The 19,197-nt window shown below is 34.6% G+C and overlaps 1 protein-coding gene across 2 annotated transcripts; it reads left to right on the forward strand.

The window, feature by feature from the left end:
• Positions 1-896: 896 nt before the first annotated feature.
• LOC122026104 (methyltransferase-like protein 23) lies at positions 897-18,125 on the forward strand. 2 transcript variants are annotated; one of them, XM_042584748.1, is made up of 8 exons: positions 897-1,128; positions 1,267-1,371; positions 4,814-4,900; positions 8,034-8,084; positions 8,170-8,263; positions 8,348-8,432; positions 8,509-8,684; positions 17,593-18,125. In XM_042584748.1, the coding sequence occupies exons 1-7, from the start codon at positions 916-918 to the stop codon at positions 8,663-8,665; spliced, it is 792 nt and encodes a 263-aa protein (XP_042440682.1). In that variant the 5' UTR covers positions 897-915; the 3' UTR covers positions 8,666-8,684; positions 17,593-18,125. The 2 variants fall into 2 exon arrangements, with proteins under 2 accessions (XP_042440682.1, XP_042440681.1); XM_042584747.1 differs by having other exon boundaries at positions 8,509-8,671.
• The last annotated feature ends 1,072 nt before the right edge of the window (positions 18,126-19,197 follow it).

Consider the following 19,197-nt stretch of genomic DNA (forward strand, 5'->3'; position numbering starts at 1 on the left):
AGGTAAGACCGCTTTTAAAATCCCACAACAGTGATGGATCATGTGGACCAATGGTTTATGTAATATTTTGTCATCTTCATTATTTCATCTAATGGGAGTTGGCTCTCCTTCACACTCATTCATTCGTGAAGGTAAATTTTCTTGTTGAGGTACCTCTTCATGCACATCTTCTTGTTGTAGTACTTGTGGTGGTACCTTTTCTTGGGGTACTTGTGATGATTGTACCTCTTTTTTGATGATTGTACCTCTCGTGCAAGTCTCTCTTCCTGGTGCTTTCTATCCGAAGCTGTTGGTCTATTCCTCTTTGAAAATGTCTTCAACATTTTTATTACACATAAGAAACAAGTTAATTAGATATACAACCAACATGTGTTGTTGAAAAAAAATGGAGTTGTTCAACCACTCAAAATCAAACAAAACACAATGTGTTCAGAAACACACAACCGAACAAATCTATCAGTGTTTGGCTGCTAGAGGCAAACGTTTTGTGTTTCGTTCGGTAGACAGAAATTGAACACATTTGGTTACATTTGATGGTCATCAACCGAGCATATTGCATTGCGTTCGGTGGATCATGATCGAACAAATCCTAGTGGATTCGGCTAATGGTAACTGAACAGGAAATAATGCATTCGATGGACCAAGACTGATTGACGCGCGATTAAAATTTGAGATTTTCATCGTATCTATGACATACATTTTGTAATTTCAATAATTCAATTCCGTAAAATCTTTTCAAGTAAAAAATACCATATTTAAGTAATTTTCTATCCTCGTAAATGAAAACTAAATACAAATATAATAAAAATAAATAAAAAAAATAAAAATTTACCTATGTAATTTGGATAGCCCTTTCCAAATAAATTAATAAAGCCAAACTTCGTGCTTCCACCCTCTTTCGAACGTCTTCATTCGATGGGTAGCGGCGGCAGCCAGAACAACGAGGGTACTGAGGGGGAGGTTGATGATTCTGAGGAGGTGGAGGACGTGGAGGCCGCATTCGAGTCGGAAACCCAGTCGTCTTCTCCCAGCACGAGCACCCATCACTCAATGACCACCATCTCTCGTCAATACTTCGGAGGCGATTCTTCCGCTGACAATCACACCTTTTTTATCGACATCATCGAGGTAATCAAAAGAGAAGTTTTCCTCTCTGCTAACAAAATTGCTTTACCTTTTCTCATTGAAGGAATGACTTTTTGCTTCTCCAACATTAGAAACTTAATTTGGGTTGCTAATTGCCGCTCTTGTTGGGTGAATGCGCAGAAAATACGTGAGGACTACGGGATGTTCGTTTGGCCGTGCAGCATAGTTCTTTCTGAGTATGTATGGCAACAGAGGTCGCGATTCTCTGGCGTTTCTGTTCTTGAGGTATTCTTGCCCGTTTGTATCAGTTCTTTTTCCTCAATAGCTATGTGCTTACGGAGAGCTTGTTTGTTTGAGTATATATCAGTGTATGTCATGTTTTAAGTTGTTTAGGTCGTAAACAAACTAACATCTTCACAAAGATGCGTTCGGAAGTTGAAGGGTTTTAGGGTTTAGTGTCATGTTAAATGTTATATGAGTCAATACCCGCATATAATTGAGTGATCAGTGGTAGGTGGCAGGATGTTCAGACCAGGAAACACCAACCTGGACTAACCAGAGACTTACAAGTACCTTGCTTTCATTTGGCCCTTTATGCCACTATCACCATTGATAGGAAGGATGCCCATTTAGGAGCCTATAATAGAGCCAAAGCTATTGTATAGAGGGAGTTTCTACTGGAACTAGCATACTCTGACTGTGAGCTTGAATTTGGTCCTTGTGAAATTCACTTTCAGAGCTACTAGGGTTCATTAACAGTTTGGTCAAATTTCCTGCAGTTATCAGGTAGTTCAATTGGACTTTCCATAGTTTGGGCGAATCAACAACATCCAAGAGCAGTTTGACTGAACTAGGATGCTGCTCGGCCAAATTCCTTTGTGTATTATTCTTATGACTAGATCCTACAATAGGTACTACTACAGACTTGCATTCTAGCAGGTCTAGATATCTTTCCTAGTTTGACTAAAACAAATTGACGGCCATGTAAAGGCTGATTAGGTATGGAAGCAGGGAATTGAGTGGAGAGGAGGCTGATATGCAGAATTATGTTGAGACGCTGAGGCGGGCTGATTTGCAAAAGTTAATCTTGTGATAGGTCTAAAACATGAGTTCCCTTTCAAAAGGGAAGCTTGATGCACGAAGCTCCCTCCAATGCGTGATCCCAAGGAAGGGACACACCACATTGGGTGTATTGTATGCAGTGTTATCCTGAATTGCAAGAGATTCTTTTCGCGACTGGACCTATGACCTCTAGGTCAAACTGCAGTAATTTTACTGTTATGCCAAGGCTCCCTTCTAAACATTGAGTTCTCTATAAATAAAATAAATTAATGTTTTAGTTCTCCCGTAATCATTTTTATCTCCATTTTAAATGCAACATACTCAATTTATAGAGTTGAAATGTCTATAAAATGATTATTCATGCACGATAGTTTATTGATAAATAATTCAAGCTAGGAACTTCTGTCTTTGATGAAAAACCTCTAAATGGCATTACTAGCCCTAGAATCCCCCCTTTTACCCTTTTAAACTGAAAATCTACAAGAAATAGCCAATAATAGCATTAAAACCTGATTTCTAGGCCATCCTTTAAACATCAGGAGGATAGAATACTTAAAGTAAGAGCAATCTAGGTGCCTACAACTTGAAGATGTCATGGAAATCTTCAATACTTACTGCCCTAAATGGATTGAAGTTGCTTGATCCAACTAAAATCTATATAACTTAGCTTGAAGGGGAAGACTCAAAAGTACTCCTTAGACCAATAATCTACAGAACAGGGAAAAGGTAGAAATTTACTTAGATTTTGAGAGAAGAGGCTCCTTAACGAGAGATCACCACTCCTCTATAATCAAGCCCAAAGATATCCAAAACAGCCACTAAATACAACAAAGCAGCTTTGTTAAAATTTAGTTAACCTCAAATCCAACCTATAAACCCTTATCAAATCTCTCTATCTATGATAAACTTTTAATTAAAATTTCAGGATTCAACATTTAGATGTGCATTAGTGCTAATCAAGGTTTAAAGTATACTTTTGCTTTTGTGTCAGAGTTTCATTCTGTTGCTAGAACAACAATACAAATTTTGTACTCTATCGTGTTGGTACCTAACATGCTTTGCCACACACAAACTTGTGTTGAGATAAACTCATGAATTTCAATCTTATAATCTTCTTCCACTTAGCTTATTTGTGTCCAACATAAATTTTCAAGCAATCAAAAAGCTAGTTGAATTAAATTTTGAAACTAGTTCTTAAAATTTTATCATGACTAATGACTTCATACTTGATGCTTATACATGCTGTGCATCAGATGGGAGCATTGGCTCATGTTATAGTATTGTAGTGAGATCAACTCTATAATTTGTTAAGGAAAATTAAATAATCCTCGTAGGATGTTGAGATTACTTTCTTCCTATGGTTATAAATATATTTTTGATAACCACACAATTGAATTTGAACTAGTACAACTAGAACTGAAATGACAGGTGTAACATATGTATGCATCTTGGTTTCTTTGACTTTAGCATTAGTTCCATTTAATGTTGCCTAATGCTTTGGATGGTTCTTCCCCTAGCCCCCTTCCCTCTCTTTTTATAGTGTTTCACTCTTTATTGTGGTTCGCAAATAAAATGAAAGTATAAATCATGAGAAGAGAATGCTTTTGTGTAGGTCAGTTCTGGAGGATATCAATCAAAACAAAACTTGTGTCAGCCAGTACCATCGAAATTGTGTGGGCACGGATGACATAATGACATTTATCTATGCTAATATAGTTGGTCAATTTATATAGAGCGACACTCGAAACCATGGTACCTCAAGGGTCCATTTGGATTGAAAGTTCTTGAAAATGAACAATTACTTTCTCTTGAATTGAAAAACAACTCAATCTGGTTTCTGATATTTGTGATTGCTAACAAGTTAGCAACTTAAATTTACACGATGTCTGGAATTTACTAGACTCTGCATATTTATTTTTCACATTTAGATTTGCTTTCGCTACTTCTAGCAACTGTAATTTGGGTTTAAAAATGCATTGAAATTGGAGCATGTTTGTTTTTCTTTGATGATGGTTTAGTTTTCCTTTTTTTCTTTCTAACCCTCTTTAACATTATCCAAGTTATTTCAGAATAATATTCTAGTCTTTGATTGAAATTGGAATAAGTTTTTTTTTATTTGTTATGATGATTTAGTTTTTCTTTCTCTTCAGGCTATCCTTAATTCTATCCTACTAGTTTTAGAATAATATTTCGTTCTTGGACGTTCATGTTTTTTCATTTGAATAGTTCTTATAGTGGCATTTCATACTTACATTTGAATCTTTTGATCTAAAGTTTGGTTTTCCTCTCTTTGCTTGAGTTTGTAGATCGATACACATGCAGATATATTGACTGTGCTGAGAAATCTTTTTTATGATCAAAATGTCTCAAATTCTTTTGTACTTTGTGTAAGCTATCGTGCCATGTGTTCTATGAATTAATCTTTTTCGGTATTTCAAGCATCTCTTAGAGGAACTTAGTTTCTATATGCAACATTTTATGATAGCAACTTATAATAGTAACTCGATATTTTTACTGATGTATTTTTGATAGGAACGTAGCTTCTATTCCAACAACATTTTCTGTTTACCTTTCATAATCATCTCACATTGAAACTTACTGATTACATTTTAGTTGAACTGAATGTCATAAAATGGTAATTGACATTTAACTCACACTCTTAAAGTTAGGTGCCGGAACTTCATTGCCTGGTCTGGTAGCTGCCAAAGTAGGAGCAAAAGTCACCTTAACAGATAATTCCAAGCATGCAGAGGTTAGATTTACATTTATTGCTTTTTGATATTTTAATCAAAAAATGTAAACAGCTACTTAGACCTATTTACTACTAGCCAAGGAAGGAAATTGAGGATTTGACCACTTTACTAGAGTTAGTCTCTCAATATATGGAATTGTCCCTAATATTTATGTTCACGTAAAATTCTCTTAATTACCTATATAGCAAGAAGTACAATCTGCAACATCCTTGATGATTTGGCAACCATTTCCAAGAGTGATCAACAGATTTATTTCTGAAAAGTTTCAGTTATCTTATATAGTTTATAATGAGGATTGAAGCCCATAACCTCTACCAAGTACCTACTTTTACTTGCTGAAAACGTCTTGCAACTCACAGTTTGTGCGCAAAATATTTTGAGAGGTTGTCAACTTAAAATCTTCCATTGTAAGATACTCCATATACCCTTTCTAATTGAAGTTACTTCCAACGAACAGGAAGTTGTAGCTGCTGGATCTGGACAAGCAACCTATCCTCATATCTTATTCTCTCCTTGTTCTTCTTCTTTGTCCACAACATTTGCAAGTGTTAATAGAATTTCACTTGATCTAAGCTAGCTTAGACATATTTCAGTTTACTTCAAAAGAGTGGGGCATAAGCTTAATGTGGTTTTAGGCATCATCATATCTTTTGTTTCCTTAAACTGATTTGATGTTTGTAGATATAATGCTGCAGTTGTTGCATCATACTTGTATAAGAACTTCATAGGCGCTTCAATTAAGGCAGTTTGAAGTGCTCAATAATGCTTTTTATAGGATCTTAAATATTTCCTGATTGTTATGACATAATGACATTATCAACTTAATTATATGTCATTTGAATACATTTAAACTTATTTGCAAATTTCTTCCACCTTGGTTTGTATGACAAGTGAGTCCCAACTAGTTGGATGTTGGGTTTTTCGGGCCGCGAAAACCGCTTTTCGCGTCGCGGAAACCCCGAATCACCCAAAGCCGTAGATCCGTGCAAGAAAAAATCGAATGAAATACAAGTACGAGTTTCATAAACTTTAGATCTACTCCTAGATCTATGTGTCGAGAGCTTTTACCTTTGTAGCGTGCCCTCGCAAAATTTCCGCTCGTCCAAAACGCCGGATCTCAAGAGTATCAAGATAGATACCCCTCTAGAAGTATCCACACGAACACGTAGGTGGAGAAAAACACACAAAGAGGTGTGCTAGCACCTATTTGTGGTTCGGCCAAGATGAGGAGGAGAGGGAGAGGAAGAGAGCTCCAAGAGGAAGAAGGAAGAAAATGCACACTAGAATGGAAAAATGAATTCCCATTCAAAACCAAAGTGGCCGGCCACTTCCCCTAGTGTAACCCCCCATTAAATGCAATTAATGTGAAGTTATTAAGAAAATGGCTTTGTAACTTCCATAAGGTGGCACCCATGATGATGTGGAGTAAAATCATTGGTCCACTTCAATGCCAACTCACCAATGAGGTGACATAAAGTCAAGTCTAACTTAACTTTTCATCTTCCTCTCAAATCAATTCAAACTTAACCAAATCTCTTCCATAGTTGATCTAATCTAACCATTTGATTCAAGCCAACTTAATATAATGAATCTAATTCATTAAATTAAATTGATCTAATGAGTCATAATCTAAATTAGACTCATTGTATACATGAATCAACTTGAGTCTAACTCAATTAGCCCAATTTGGATTACTCTTAATCCAATTGGATCCATTAAATGAATCAAGTCCTCTTGGTTCATCATATGAACCTAATCTCCATCTAATTGTCCTAAGTGTGTGACCCTATAGGTTCTTGTAACGTTGGCAATGCCCTAAACCCATTTAGGAGCATAAGTAATGAGCGGTATCTAGCAACACATCATTACTACCCAAGTTACAAGAATGTCGAGATCCGACATCACCTTGTGACTACTAATTGTGACTCCTCACAAAATATGACAAGTGTCCTTCTATCCTAGACATCTAGATTGATCAATGTGAGGCATAGACCGTGTCATCCTCTAATCAATCTAAATCTTGAACTCCAAGTAGACTCACTCGATCAAATGAGCTCAACATCTCATGTTGACTCATTTGGGCATGGCCATGCACTTCGTGGTCTAACTCTATCAAGAATACCGATGTCGCTTCCGTCATATGGGAGGGATAGATCCCATCTACATCACTCACATCCCTCCGCATAATTTGTTACATACCCAGTAATCGCCTTTATAGTCCATCCAGTTACGGGTGACGTTTGACGAAACTAAAGTACATAACTCCTTATGTAGGAATCTATGGTGACTTCAGGTTTAAGGACTAGTAGTCATACTAATAGCCACATGAGAAAGTATATGACACTCATATAACGATCCATGATACTTTCTCATGGTGGGTCATTCAGTATACATTCTCTAATGTATACCCATGTGTCAACTTGATATCTCTATATCCATGACTTGTGAGATCAAGTCATCGAGTTGACCTACATGCTAGTCTTATTGCATTAACATTGTCCCTGAATGTTAATACTCGACTAGGAATGATTAAGAGTAGTGTTCCCTATATCATCTCACTATCGGTTCAACTAACCGATTGATATAGGTGAGAACCATCTACTCAAGGACATTATTATACTTAGTTTATTTGGCACCAATACAAGTAAGTATAATAACCAAAATCCAAATGCCTTTATTAATATACAAGAATATGATACAATGAGTCCATACAATCATCAAATGATTGGCTCTAGGGCTCTAACTAACATTGGAGTCATATGATTATTATCTGCCATGGAACTCTATGTAAAGTAGTATTTCTCCTACTTAAAGAACAGAATGATTCTATGTAAATGATGATTGATGTAAATGGAGAAGGGTACATGTGAATATGTGATAGACATCCTCTTGGGAAAAATGGAAGATAAATTCCACTCACTCTTCTTTTTCTACTTGTTGCTTCGCATTCCCTTTCCATTACTACAAGAGTATGGTGTCATCTTTATAGAAAATTGATCACCCATTTAATTTTAGATTTTCATTCATTTCTTTGTGTTAATATATCAAGACTATTCTTATTGTTTTTCTGTAACCAGTTAGTTGTCATGTGTGTCACATTGTCTTTATAGTTATGACAGTTTGCTCTTCCAGGTGCTAGAGAATATGAAAAGGATCTGCGATCTCAATAAACTCAACTGTGAAGTAAAGTGTGATCTCTTAATCTTCATCCTTGCATGCACAATTAGCTCCTTGTTTTTCTATCCATTATTTTTCACATGTCTATTAGATTATTGGCCTCACCTGGGGAGAATGGGATGAGTCCGTGTTTAATCTTCACCCTCAGATAATGCTTGGAGCTGATGTGTTATATGATTCATCTGGTATTTATATATTTGACCACTCAAAATAATTTTTTTAATTTTTGCTCAAGATTATTAAAATACAGATTGCAATGTGTTATGAAGATTTTGATGATCTCTTTGCTACTGTGGCCTTTCTTCTGCACAGTTGTCCTGAATCAGTGTTTATAACAACATACCAAGATAGAAGGTAAAATTGCTTCTCCAACTGGTGTTGATCAACAGCTAAATTTTTGCGTTACTAATGCTCTTTACTTGTTTGACAGTGGTCATCACTTGATCGAATTTTTGATGGTGAAGTGGGGATTGAAATGCTCAAAACTTCTGGATGGCTACTCTTGCATCCCACCGCAAAAAGTTTGTGGCATGCCAGGAATCATTCATTTGGTTGAAATAGTGCTGAATAACCAGGATTCATCATAATTCCAGGTAGAAGATCAAGGTGATTCTTACTTGTAACAATTATGCTTTCCTCTAACCTCATTGATATGAACCCTTTCATATACCATGCTTAACATAATGCATGTGGGAGAACAAGTATCATTTGGAATTGTATTATTCTCTAAAGTATACAAGTTTGGAATGTTCAATATTTTTCAATACTAATCAAATCATGCAGTCCTATACAAAGTTCCCAAACCAGTATCTTAGTCCATAAATCAGCATCACTCGGGCAAATATGTTCATGGATGGGTAGAGTATGAGCATACTTTTTATTATAAGGTATTTGGAAGCAAGTTGTCGTTTTGATGAAGGTGGATTTTGTACAAAATACCTTGACAAAGTTGGTATTTTGTACAAAATAAGTATCAATAGTTTTATCAACTCGGTAAAGTTCCACCTTTAGAAGCATACTTCAGCTTGATCTCATGAACTTTGTTTTCTAGAATTAGATTTATGGAACACTTTGCCTACTGCAGAAGGATGCCTATGTAGAGAATTCAAATAAAATTCATAGCAATACAAATCACAGTTTACTATAAATCTAAAATGAAATCCAATATTAGGAGAACTCATACAACGATCAAGCTTTATGCCACTAGATTGGGTCAGTTATATAGATCATTTTACGCCATTGAACTCTATCTCATACTATATCAATATCTATACTTAAATAAATTTTATCTTGTTTTATTGTTACTTACCAAATCTTTTTTGATCTTATTACAAATAAACACTAAGAAAATGTGAATTAACAGTTAAGAAAATTTGTTAAAGATAAACTAAAGCCCTATACAAGTCTATTATATAATAAAATTTCTCAATTTTTGATATTTTTTAACTGGAACACGGCTATCACCAATGTATTTATTACTCGAGATTCCATAAACAGATATCTATTATAAATCACTATTGTAAATCTTGACCCATCTTAAGTCGACCTCTGATCTGATCCTTTGCACGAGGACATTTTGCCCTAGCACAATGATCTTTTGCACGAGAGAGGCCAGACTCTCAATCAGACATTTTTTACTCATTGGGAATTGACCTCAAGACCTATTGGAGCAACCACCCATGTAAGTATCAACTGTGTCAACTTGTGGGGGTTACTTAAGACAAGTATGAGCTGAAGTCATATGATCTTGAAAGATATTGAACTAACTAATATCAAAATTGGATCATAATCCCATCCACCTTAAATCCTAACTCTAGATCTCTCTGGACTCAAAATGATTTGACCTCTCTTCCAATCTTTCTTGAATAGGTAAACTAACTACATAATCTCTTAAATAAAGGAAAGGAACAAAAACTAGAATGATAATTACCTGATGACTCAGGCATTCACAACATTAACTCCCTTGTCACCTGGAGTGAGTATTTTGAAGGATGGATAGAAAGCGATTGAAGAGGGAGGGGGGGTGCTGTGAATATCGCACGTTAAAAATTCTTTCTTTTCGTGAAGTAAAAAACAAGACTAGTGCAGCAAAAAATGAAGTACACGTTTCGGTTACTTTGTTCGAAGCTTAGATCGACTCCTATTCCAAGATCCGCGATCCTTGATTGCACCGTTGGACAATTCACTAAAATCTTTCTTTCCAAAACTTTTAGAAAGAAGCAATCCGTACAATGGAAGATGTAAGATAGTAACAACCTACTATCTTACTAGAAAATAAGTACAATGTAAACTAATAAAAATTATACCGACAGAAGAATAAGAGTGCAGCTTGTCGGCACTTCTTGGAGTAGTAGCTTGCCTATGAAGATGTAGTAGTAGCACAAACAACAGCTTTGTACACGGATCAACAGGAAACATATTACTCAGCCTCGGACCTAGAGCTCCACTTTTATAAGAATCGTTATCGTTCGGTCGACTGAATCCACTCCCTTCCTTCGTTGAGATATGATCTTGGGCATTGATGATATTTAATGGTTCGGTCGATTGATCACCTTGTTCGGTCGATCGAACGGTGAACATTCTCCGTTCGTCGAGATTCTTCATTAATGAGTCTTTAATGTGATGATTGTTCGGTCGATCGATCAGCCAGACTTCCATCTTTGCTTCTGATCGATCTGATCTGTATCACATCATCAAGGTTCGGTCGACCAATCCTCTAGTTCGGTCGACTGATCAGGCTTCGATCGGACTCTGCTCTGCTTTGGCCTGAACTAGTTTCTGGTCTGAGTTAGCCTTGTTTGGTCATTAGATCAACCGATTAAGTCGCTCCCTATAAAACAGAGTTAGACAATTTCCTGCAAAACAAAGGTTAGCACAGTAATAAGATGCATGAGTAGTAATAGACAGTAACACTGTCTTGATCTCAATTTGGAAACCTTCCTGATTTCTTCAGTTGGATCAACGATCTAGGGATTGTTCCTTTCTGGAACATGATCTCATTATCGCTCCCTTCAGTTGCTTACTTCAACCTACCTGCCAAACTTTGGTCCTCCAGATCTATTTGGACTTTACCGCTTAGTATCGGATCGGCACACCAGGACTTTCCTTCGATTTACGGTCCTCCAGACTTATCGAGCTTCTTTGCCAAGTGTTGGGCCCTCTCGACCCACTTGGGCTTCCTGCCTGGCTTCGACGACCTGCTAAGACTTTTCCCAGGTTAAGTAAACAGTCTGTACACTCATTTAACTTGTTAGATCACAACAAGACTTAACTTGAATCTTTGACAACATCAAAATTCAGGTTCGATTCTAATGCACCTTGTACCAATAATCTTCTCCTTTTTGATGTTTGACAATCAAGGTTCACAATTAAGTTAATATATACAAACATATAAGTAAACAAACATTTTTAATTTAACTCTCCTCCTGAGTCAAATAATTTTCCTTGAATTGACTATCTCTCACCCTTTGACACAGATAAAAAAATAGGGAAAACAAGTGTGAAACATAAGAAGTGGAGTTTAGCTAAAAATTTGAAATTAAAATTTCCAAAGATAAATCAATTAAAAATCTTTGAAAGTTTTCAAAAGATAAGGTTTGAAGAAGTTTAAAAGCAAAGTATAAAATTTAAGTTTTTAAAACAAGGAAATGTTTGAGATAAATAAGTGTAAATTTTTGAAATTCTCTAAAGAAAAACCTTTGAGAATTATTAAAAAGTTCTAAAAAAATTTGAAAAAAATTTGATAGGGATAAATATGAGAAAGATAAATGTGATTTTTTTTTTTGAAAAGATAAATTTAATTTTGAAAATAGTATTAAAGGATAATTTTTTTTAAAAAAAAAATAAAGGCGGTGAGAGTAAATTTGAAAGTTTGAAAAAAGGTAAAAAATTTGAGAGGAAAAATTTATTAAAGAATAAGTTTAAAAATTTAAATTTTGAAAAGAAAATTTGTTTAAAAAAATGGATAAGGATAAATTAAGTTTGAAGCTTCCCCTAACATTGATAATTACTTAAAAGTATAAGCATGATTTTAAAAATTAGAAAAATGTCCTTATGTTGAAATGTCCGACCTTCATACTTAGTTGACTACCACAAGATAGCAGCTGCTGATTCAGGTTGGTTAATATGAGCTTTTGATTCTAACTAGTTTGTTAGTAGCTAGATTACTAAAATTGATCAATATATTTTGTTTAAAGTCTAGATTTATAGCGATGCACTGACATGAGCATATGAAATCTTAGTCTAAGTCCTAAGCATCCCATACCGTTTTATGTTTCAAAATACACAAGCAAGGTATCCTACTGTGCTTATAAGATGCTGGCTGTTAAAACTATAGGAACATGTAATTCTACAGTAAAACCTAGGCTATTCCACAAAGATAAAACATTTTAAACTCAGTTTTGAAAATAAATATTGAAAGGGGAATTTTAAAAATAATTTTGAAAAACTACTAAGTAATGTGTTAAGAGCTAAAGAATACTATTCTATAAAACACATTTCTAATTGTCTTCTTAAGTTACTAAATTCAGTTTAAGGTAAAGGTTTGGTAAATATGTCAGCTAAGTTAGATTTTGATTCAATATAATTAAGTTCAATATTTTCTTTAAAGATATGATTCCTAACGAAGTGATGTTTAACTTCTATGTGTTTAGTTCTAGAGTGATATACTGGATTTTTAGTTAGATTTATAGAACTTATATTATCAATGTAGGTTATTACATTTTTATAATCTAGATTAAAATCTTTTAAAGTATGGGACATCCATAACAATTGAGCTACGTATTCGTCCATTGCTATGTATTCGACTTCAGTAGTAGATAAGATAATACAATGTTGCTTTATGCTAAACCAGCTAATTAAAGAAGATCTTAGTAATTGACAACCTCCACTTGTACTTTTTCTATTTAAGTTGCAACTGACATAATCTGAATCAGAATAGGCAACTAATTCAAAATGTGATGTTCTAGATTACGACATTCCTACATTAATGGTTCCTTTTAGATATTTAATTTTACGTTTTAGGTTTTCATAATTAGATTTAATATTTGAATTAAAGTTTTAAAGTTAAGTTTTATTTTTTTTATTTTAAATTGAAGTTAAGTTTAATTAATTTAGATTTTAAAATTTTAATTTAAAATTAATTTAAGTTCAGTTTTAGTTATATTGATTTTAGATTTAATTAAGTTTTAATTAGGTTTTAAAATTAAATTATGTTAGTTTGCTTTGATTAAATTTTTAATTAAATTTTAAGTTTATTTTTGAGATTTTAATTAATTTTGAGGTTAAGTTTAAATTAATAATTTTAGATTTAAAATTTTAAGTTAATAACTTTAGTTTAATTTAAGTTAATAGTTTTAATTTAATTTTATAAGTTAATAGTTTTAATTTAATTTTTTAAGTTAATAATTTTAGTTAAGTTTGAGTTTTATTTTTAATAATTCTAAGTTGAGTTTAAGTTAGATTAATTTATTTTTTAATATTAAACTATGTTTTCATTATTTTTTTAAGTTGAATTTAGTTAAGTTGATTTGGATTTAAGTTTTAATTATTTTTTAAATTTGACTTTGAGTTATGTTTAAATTAATTTTAGATTTAGGTTAGAATTAATTAATTTATGATTTAAGTTATGTTTTAATTTTAGATTTAATTAAATTTTAATTAATTTTAATAACTTAAACTTGATATTAGGTTAAGTTCAATCAAGTTTTATTAAAACCTATTAAAAAGGTTGTTTAATTCATGTTAGATTCAAACTTAGCTTTGAATTAATCAAGCAAGATTCTTAAGGATAAGTTTTCAGTTCAGTGGCGAGCCATATGACATTCTTGTGTATCAACGGTGGATCGCTTACTGAATACTTTTTAAAATAATCCTGCCCAAAAAACTTAATATTAAGTTTTGGTCTAACTAGTCTATGTTTGACCAGGGTAGTTTCGGTCAGATCACTAAGTCTAGTGCACTAGGTAGAATACACAAGATTCAGTCTAGACATGCCTTTGACAAAGCTTCCTTCACGTACTATTATTCTAATCTATTCTAATGCTATGCTTTTAAGGTTTAGTAAACCTTTTTAATTAACCATTCTAAGCTAAGCAGAAAAGTAAACCTAATCCTAAGCATGCAAAATAAGTTAATCAAGTTAGTTGAACAGTCTTTTTATTTGCTCCCCCTAAGTTATAGCTTAGATATGGTCTATCTAAGTAATGAATTTGACTTTTAGGGATCAAATATTGGTTTGGTTTGATTGGTTTAGTTAAATATTTTTTAGGGACCAATGCTTGGACTTGATTTCTAACATTTTGACTGATTAGAGACGGATACGGTTTGTTGGTTTTGTTTGGGTTATAGCCAAGTCACAATTTGTTGTACACGGCTTGTTGCGACCCAAGTATCATATTTAGACACTTGGATCCCAGCTCGAACTTTTTCAACGTTTTCTTGAGTTGCTCGATTTGACCTTTCAAGTTAGAATTTTCTTCCTCAAGCTTTGTAACTTGAGTTGAAGTTCCAACTTGAATTTGGTTAATCGAATTACTCAAGTTAACTTGCTCCTTAAGATGATCAATTTCCTTAAGTAGTAAGTTATTTTGTTTTTCAATTTTTGTTAATTTTTTAAACAGACATTTAACTACTTTAAGTAAATTCAACTTGGAATAAAAAATTACCATATCGAGACCTTCGAAAACAGATACAAATCCATGACTTCTCTCGGACTTGGTGTTGGTCTTGGACTCGTACTCTTTCTTGGACTCATAATCTTCGTTTCTTGCCATAAGGGCAAGATGATTTGAGTGCTTTGGTTCTTCCGCATCGGACTCCTCGGAGGATGACTCGTCCCACGTCGCTTTGAGAGTCTTCTTTCTTCTTGTTGACTTTGGATTTTCCTCCTTCTAGTTAGGACATTCCTTTATAAGATGTCCTTTCTTGTAGCACCTATAACAAATCATTTCTGATTTGTTTTACATCTGGTTGATTGGTGTCTTCTTGGTACTCCTTTTGAATTTCTTCCTTGTTAGTAGTTTTAGAACCATGTTGGCCAGCTCTTCTTCATTGGTTGAGTTTGAGTCAGACTCACTTGCTGGCTCCTTCTTGGCTTTGGTCTTGATTTCTTTGCTTGATCCTACATACAAAGCAATCCCTTTCTCGACTTGATTCAAGTTAGATTGTTCATGTGATTCTAATTCACAAAATAGTTCATCTAATTTAAGAATTGACTACCATTTGAGCCATTCATACAGTCCATAATCATGACCCTAAAGGTACCTTCTAGAGAACATGCAGTCATATAGCCGAAGCTAACATAAATTACATTATCAGTAAAGTTTGGAAGGGTCCTCCCTGAAGCTCATCCCAGAGCACCCATCTCATACTATCACCACACATGTGAGCATACACAACACCTTACACTTATATTAATGGTACATTCCATTTATTCTGTAAATACTTCTACCTCGAAAGAAACCAATAGAAACATGTATACACGGAAACTATATATTGAGTTCAGTATCTAAGACATATATGCATAAAAATTCTATTATCAGCACCAAGTTACCATACATAGGAAAAATAGGAACTGTTAATTCAATTTTACCATACTACTAGTGGTTCATCAGTAAAAAGCATCCGAAACCAACACAAGGAGCAAAAACCCCCCATCGAATTCGCACCACCACCTATCAAATCCATTCACAACATCATGACTATCTCGAAAGAAAATTGAGGACACCAAACTAATTTCCAAGTACCACAGCTATTCCAGAAATAGAACATCGTCGAATTAAACAATATAGAAGCATAATGTTATCGAGTTCAATCCATACAAATTCCATGGCAATTCGGAAACACAGGATGCAACACTGATTCCATATGAAGCTTACCCTACAAGGGTTCATTACCAAGCCTCGCAAACACTAGTGAGAAGCACAGAGGAGAGAAACATCACCGCTCTAGTTCAAATCCTACCTATGATTCCAATACCATGAGAAAACCAAAACTCCATCGATCAAAGCTTGAAGCACCAACAAACATAGCTAATCAAAGAAGCAAAACACGAATCCATAACTATTCACAGAAATCGAATAGCATCGAATGGTATCCACACAAACCGCAAGTACTCGCAGAAATAGAACAACCTCGAAAGGAAATCCACAACATCCCAAGTTCGTCCAGCATTTCAAAGACAGCAGAAGGAAACAAGAACAATATCGTTCATGGTGTAAACCTCAACAATCCTCCCCAAAGCCTCCAGAAGCACAAAAAAAGAGTAAAACACCATGGCCATTTGACGAGACTATCAAATACTCAATCCATAAACCCAAAACATCGAGAAGGACCGAACAAGGCTAAATTTGATTGCAAACTTCCAAGATAGCATATCACATCGAAGAAAGCACTTGCCTTCCCTTCTTCGTTTCTCCGACAGAAACCCTCACCTAGTTGTTTCCTGCCGCCCGTGAGATTGCTGAAGACCTCTGTGTCCGATCATAACACCCTCAAAGGAATCGCCCGCATGAGGTGGCGCCAGGTCTAGTCTTAGAGACCGGTGGAGAGCTCCGTCGCAAGTGGCGATGATGAAGAGAAGAAAGGGGAAAATCGGCAATTTAGGAAACCGTGAAGAGGAAAGAAATCGGCACAGCTAGGTATAGCTTTTATACCTATGTTAATTAAACCCTAACCTTAGACTAATTAGAGCAATCAACTCTCAACTTAATTTGGGTATCTTATGTTTCCCTCAACCTTCCCTCCTCTATCCTCTTGAAACATGTCGTACAAGTTCATTTATAATTCTAAAAAATTCTTAAAATTTGTAAAAAAATTTATGACTTAATTGCCTTAACAAGTGCTCGTGTGACCTTAGATAATTTTATAAATAAATTCCTTAATTATGCTCGTGAGACCTTACAAGGTCGGCCAAGATATCAGACTCAAGGGTTTGATGAAGAAAAACTAGAGTTTCCACCCCTTGTGTGATAATAGAAGCTCCTTAATAAAGCTGAGCCCAGCTCTAGATGAAAAGAATAATACCCCATCCTCCATCTTCTTTGGATAAAAGAACAAATGAAAGATCTAGCGAGATAAGGGAATTCGATATAGTCGAAATACGAACACTACTCCAGTTAAAATTCGAAAGGAATTTGAGCCTAACTAAGATAACGAGATGCAGAAATATTGGGACCCTTTGGTAAAAAAATATTGGAATACGAAAATGCCACCCACTTAAAAAATGACTTCTAAAGAATGTCACCAAACCAGGGAGGAAGATCCTATTGGAGCAATCCCAATGGTCCGTGCAACCATGTGTTTTGATGTTTGGGCAAAGGGTTTAAGTTAGGTTCATGATAACAATGATTTTACTACAATATTTGGATTCATAAATGCATTCTTTGATGATCTTCTCCTAGGCTAAACTTATATATACATCACATTTCATGAATTGGATTTATTTTTGGACTTAATTGTAAAATATCTCATTATTACGATATTTGGTGCTAATATTGAAATATGATCTTTGTAGGATCAAAAGGGTCATGGACCCGATCAGATCAGACCAAAATTGGGCTCAAATCTTAGGCTAAACAAGACAATCAAGCCTTGAAACAATCTGGACCATCCATCGAGAGCAATATAAACCATCCATTGAAGATCTGGTCCATCTGAGCTAGGAGAGAATAGATCAGGTTCCTTGATGAAGATGTGAACCTTTGGATCAGATTTAGATCAAATTTCACCATTGGATCAAAGGTGGAAGAATCACAACCGTCCATTACAAATCTGTGATCTGATTTAAATTATGAAGCTACAGTGCTAGTTTCGTTCGTCAAATCTCCACAGTGCTCTTCGCGTCAAGCAGCAGGGAGGCGCGAGCCTCTCCGGCGATTCCGACCCCGATTCCAACTCCGATCATCTTCTCAGGCGACGACCTCAGTGGGAATTTTGAGATTGGTGTGTTGGTTTGAATGTGCCAAGTGCAATGCAGGATTGGAAAGTTAACAATGTGGTTGGTTTGTTTAAATGATACATCAATTATTTTATTGGGAGTTAGTTCAAGAGTTGCTTCTGTCATCAACAAATCAAAATGATCGAAGAAAAATAGAGATGAAATAGAAGTGATTGATGTTGTGCCATGTTCTCTACAGTGATTAATGCCAAATTAGTGAACTACTGGAAATTGAATTTTTTATTTCTAGAATTCAGAAGTTAGCATTTATTTGAAGTTTGAATTTCTATATTGAAGGAGAAAGAGAATATATAAAATAATTTGGTGCAATTGTGAAGAGCTTGCAATTTTTTTAAATCTGATATTTGAATCAATTTCTTAAGCATATTTCTAGAACTGAAGAATGCAGAAGTTGCTGACTTCTGAAATTGACTAGCTGCACTTCAGTATTGGGATCAGTGTTATGGAATGTTTAGGAAAGATTCATATGGATTATCTTCAAAAGGAAGATTTGGAAAAAGAATAGATGAAAGACATTTAAGAACTGATACTTTCTTGAGAATGAATGAGGACTCGTTTTAAAGAATTCAATTACACATTTGAACTCAGAATTTGATGTTGGAAATTTGATTCCTAAATTCCATAGTTCACCTAAGGTCCCTGTGCCAAATCTTTTTGAAGTTTCTGGGCAGTAACAATTTCAAATTAAACTCTTGTCAGCCTAAAATCAAATGTTATCCTTTGATAAATTGAATTCCTAATGAGTTGTGCTAAAGTTATCCTGAAATCCCAATTCTGAAACTAAGAACTGAGCTACAAATTTCAGAATCCAGCCTTGATTTTGGAGATTCTTAGATTGAATGTTGGATTTCAAATGTAGGAGATTCTGATGCTTGAATCAAAATCTGATCTTTGTGAGCTGAACTGCATTGGATTTTATGTTCTGATACTACACTAAACAAGTTGAGATGCATATCAACTAAAAGAACCTTAACCTCATAAAGTTATGGGGTAGCTGAGAACAGCTTGGATGAGGATTTAGTTTGATCCCTTATCTATTAAATGCTTTGTGCTGAATGGAATTGTGAATTCTGGATAGCAACAACAAGAACTCAGGTTTCAGTGTCAAATGAGGTTTTCTTTCAAGTTGAACTTTGGATGATTTGAAATAGATTGCACTCG

This window comes from Zingiber officinale, chromosome 10A (genome assembly GCF_018446385.1).
Source record: "Zingiber officinale cultivar Zhangliang chromosome 10A, Zo_v1.1, whole genome shotgun sequence".
Lineage (NCBI taxonomy): Eukaryota > Viridiplantae > Streptophyta > Magnoliopsida > Zingiberales > Zingiberaceae > Zingiber > Zingiber officinale.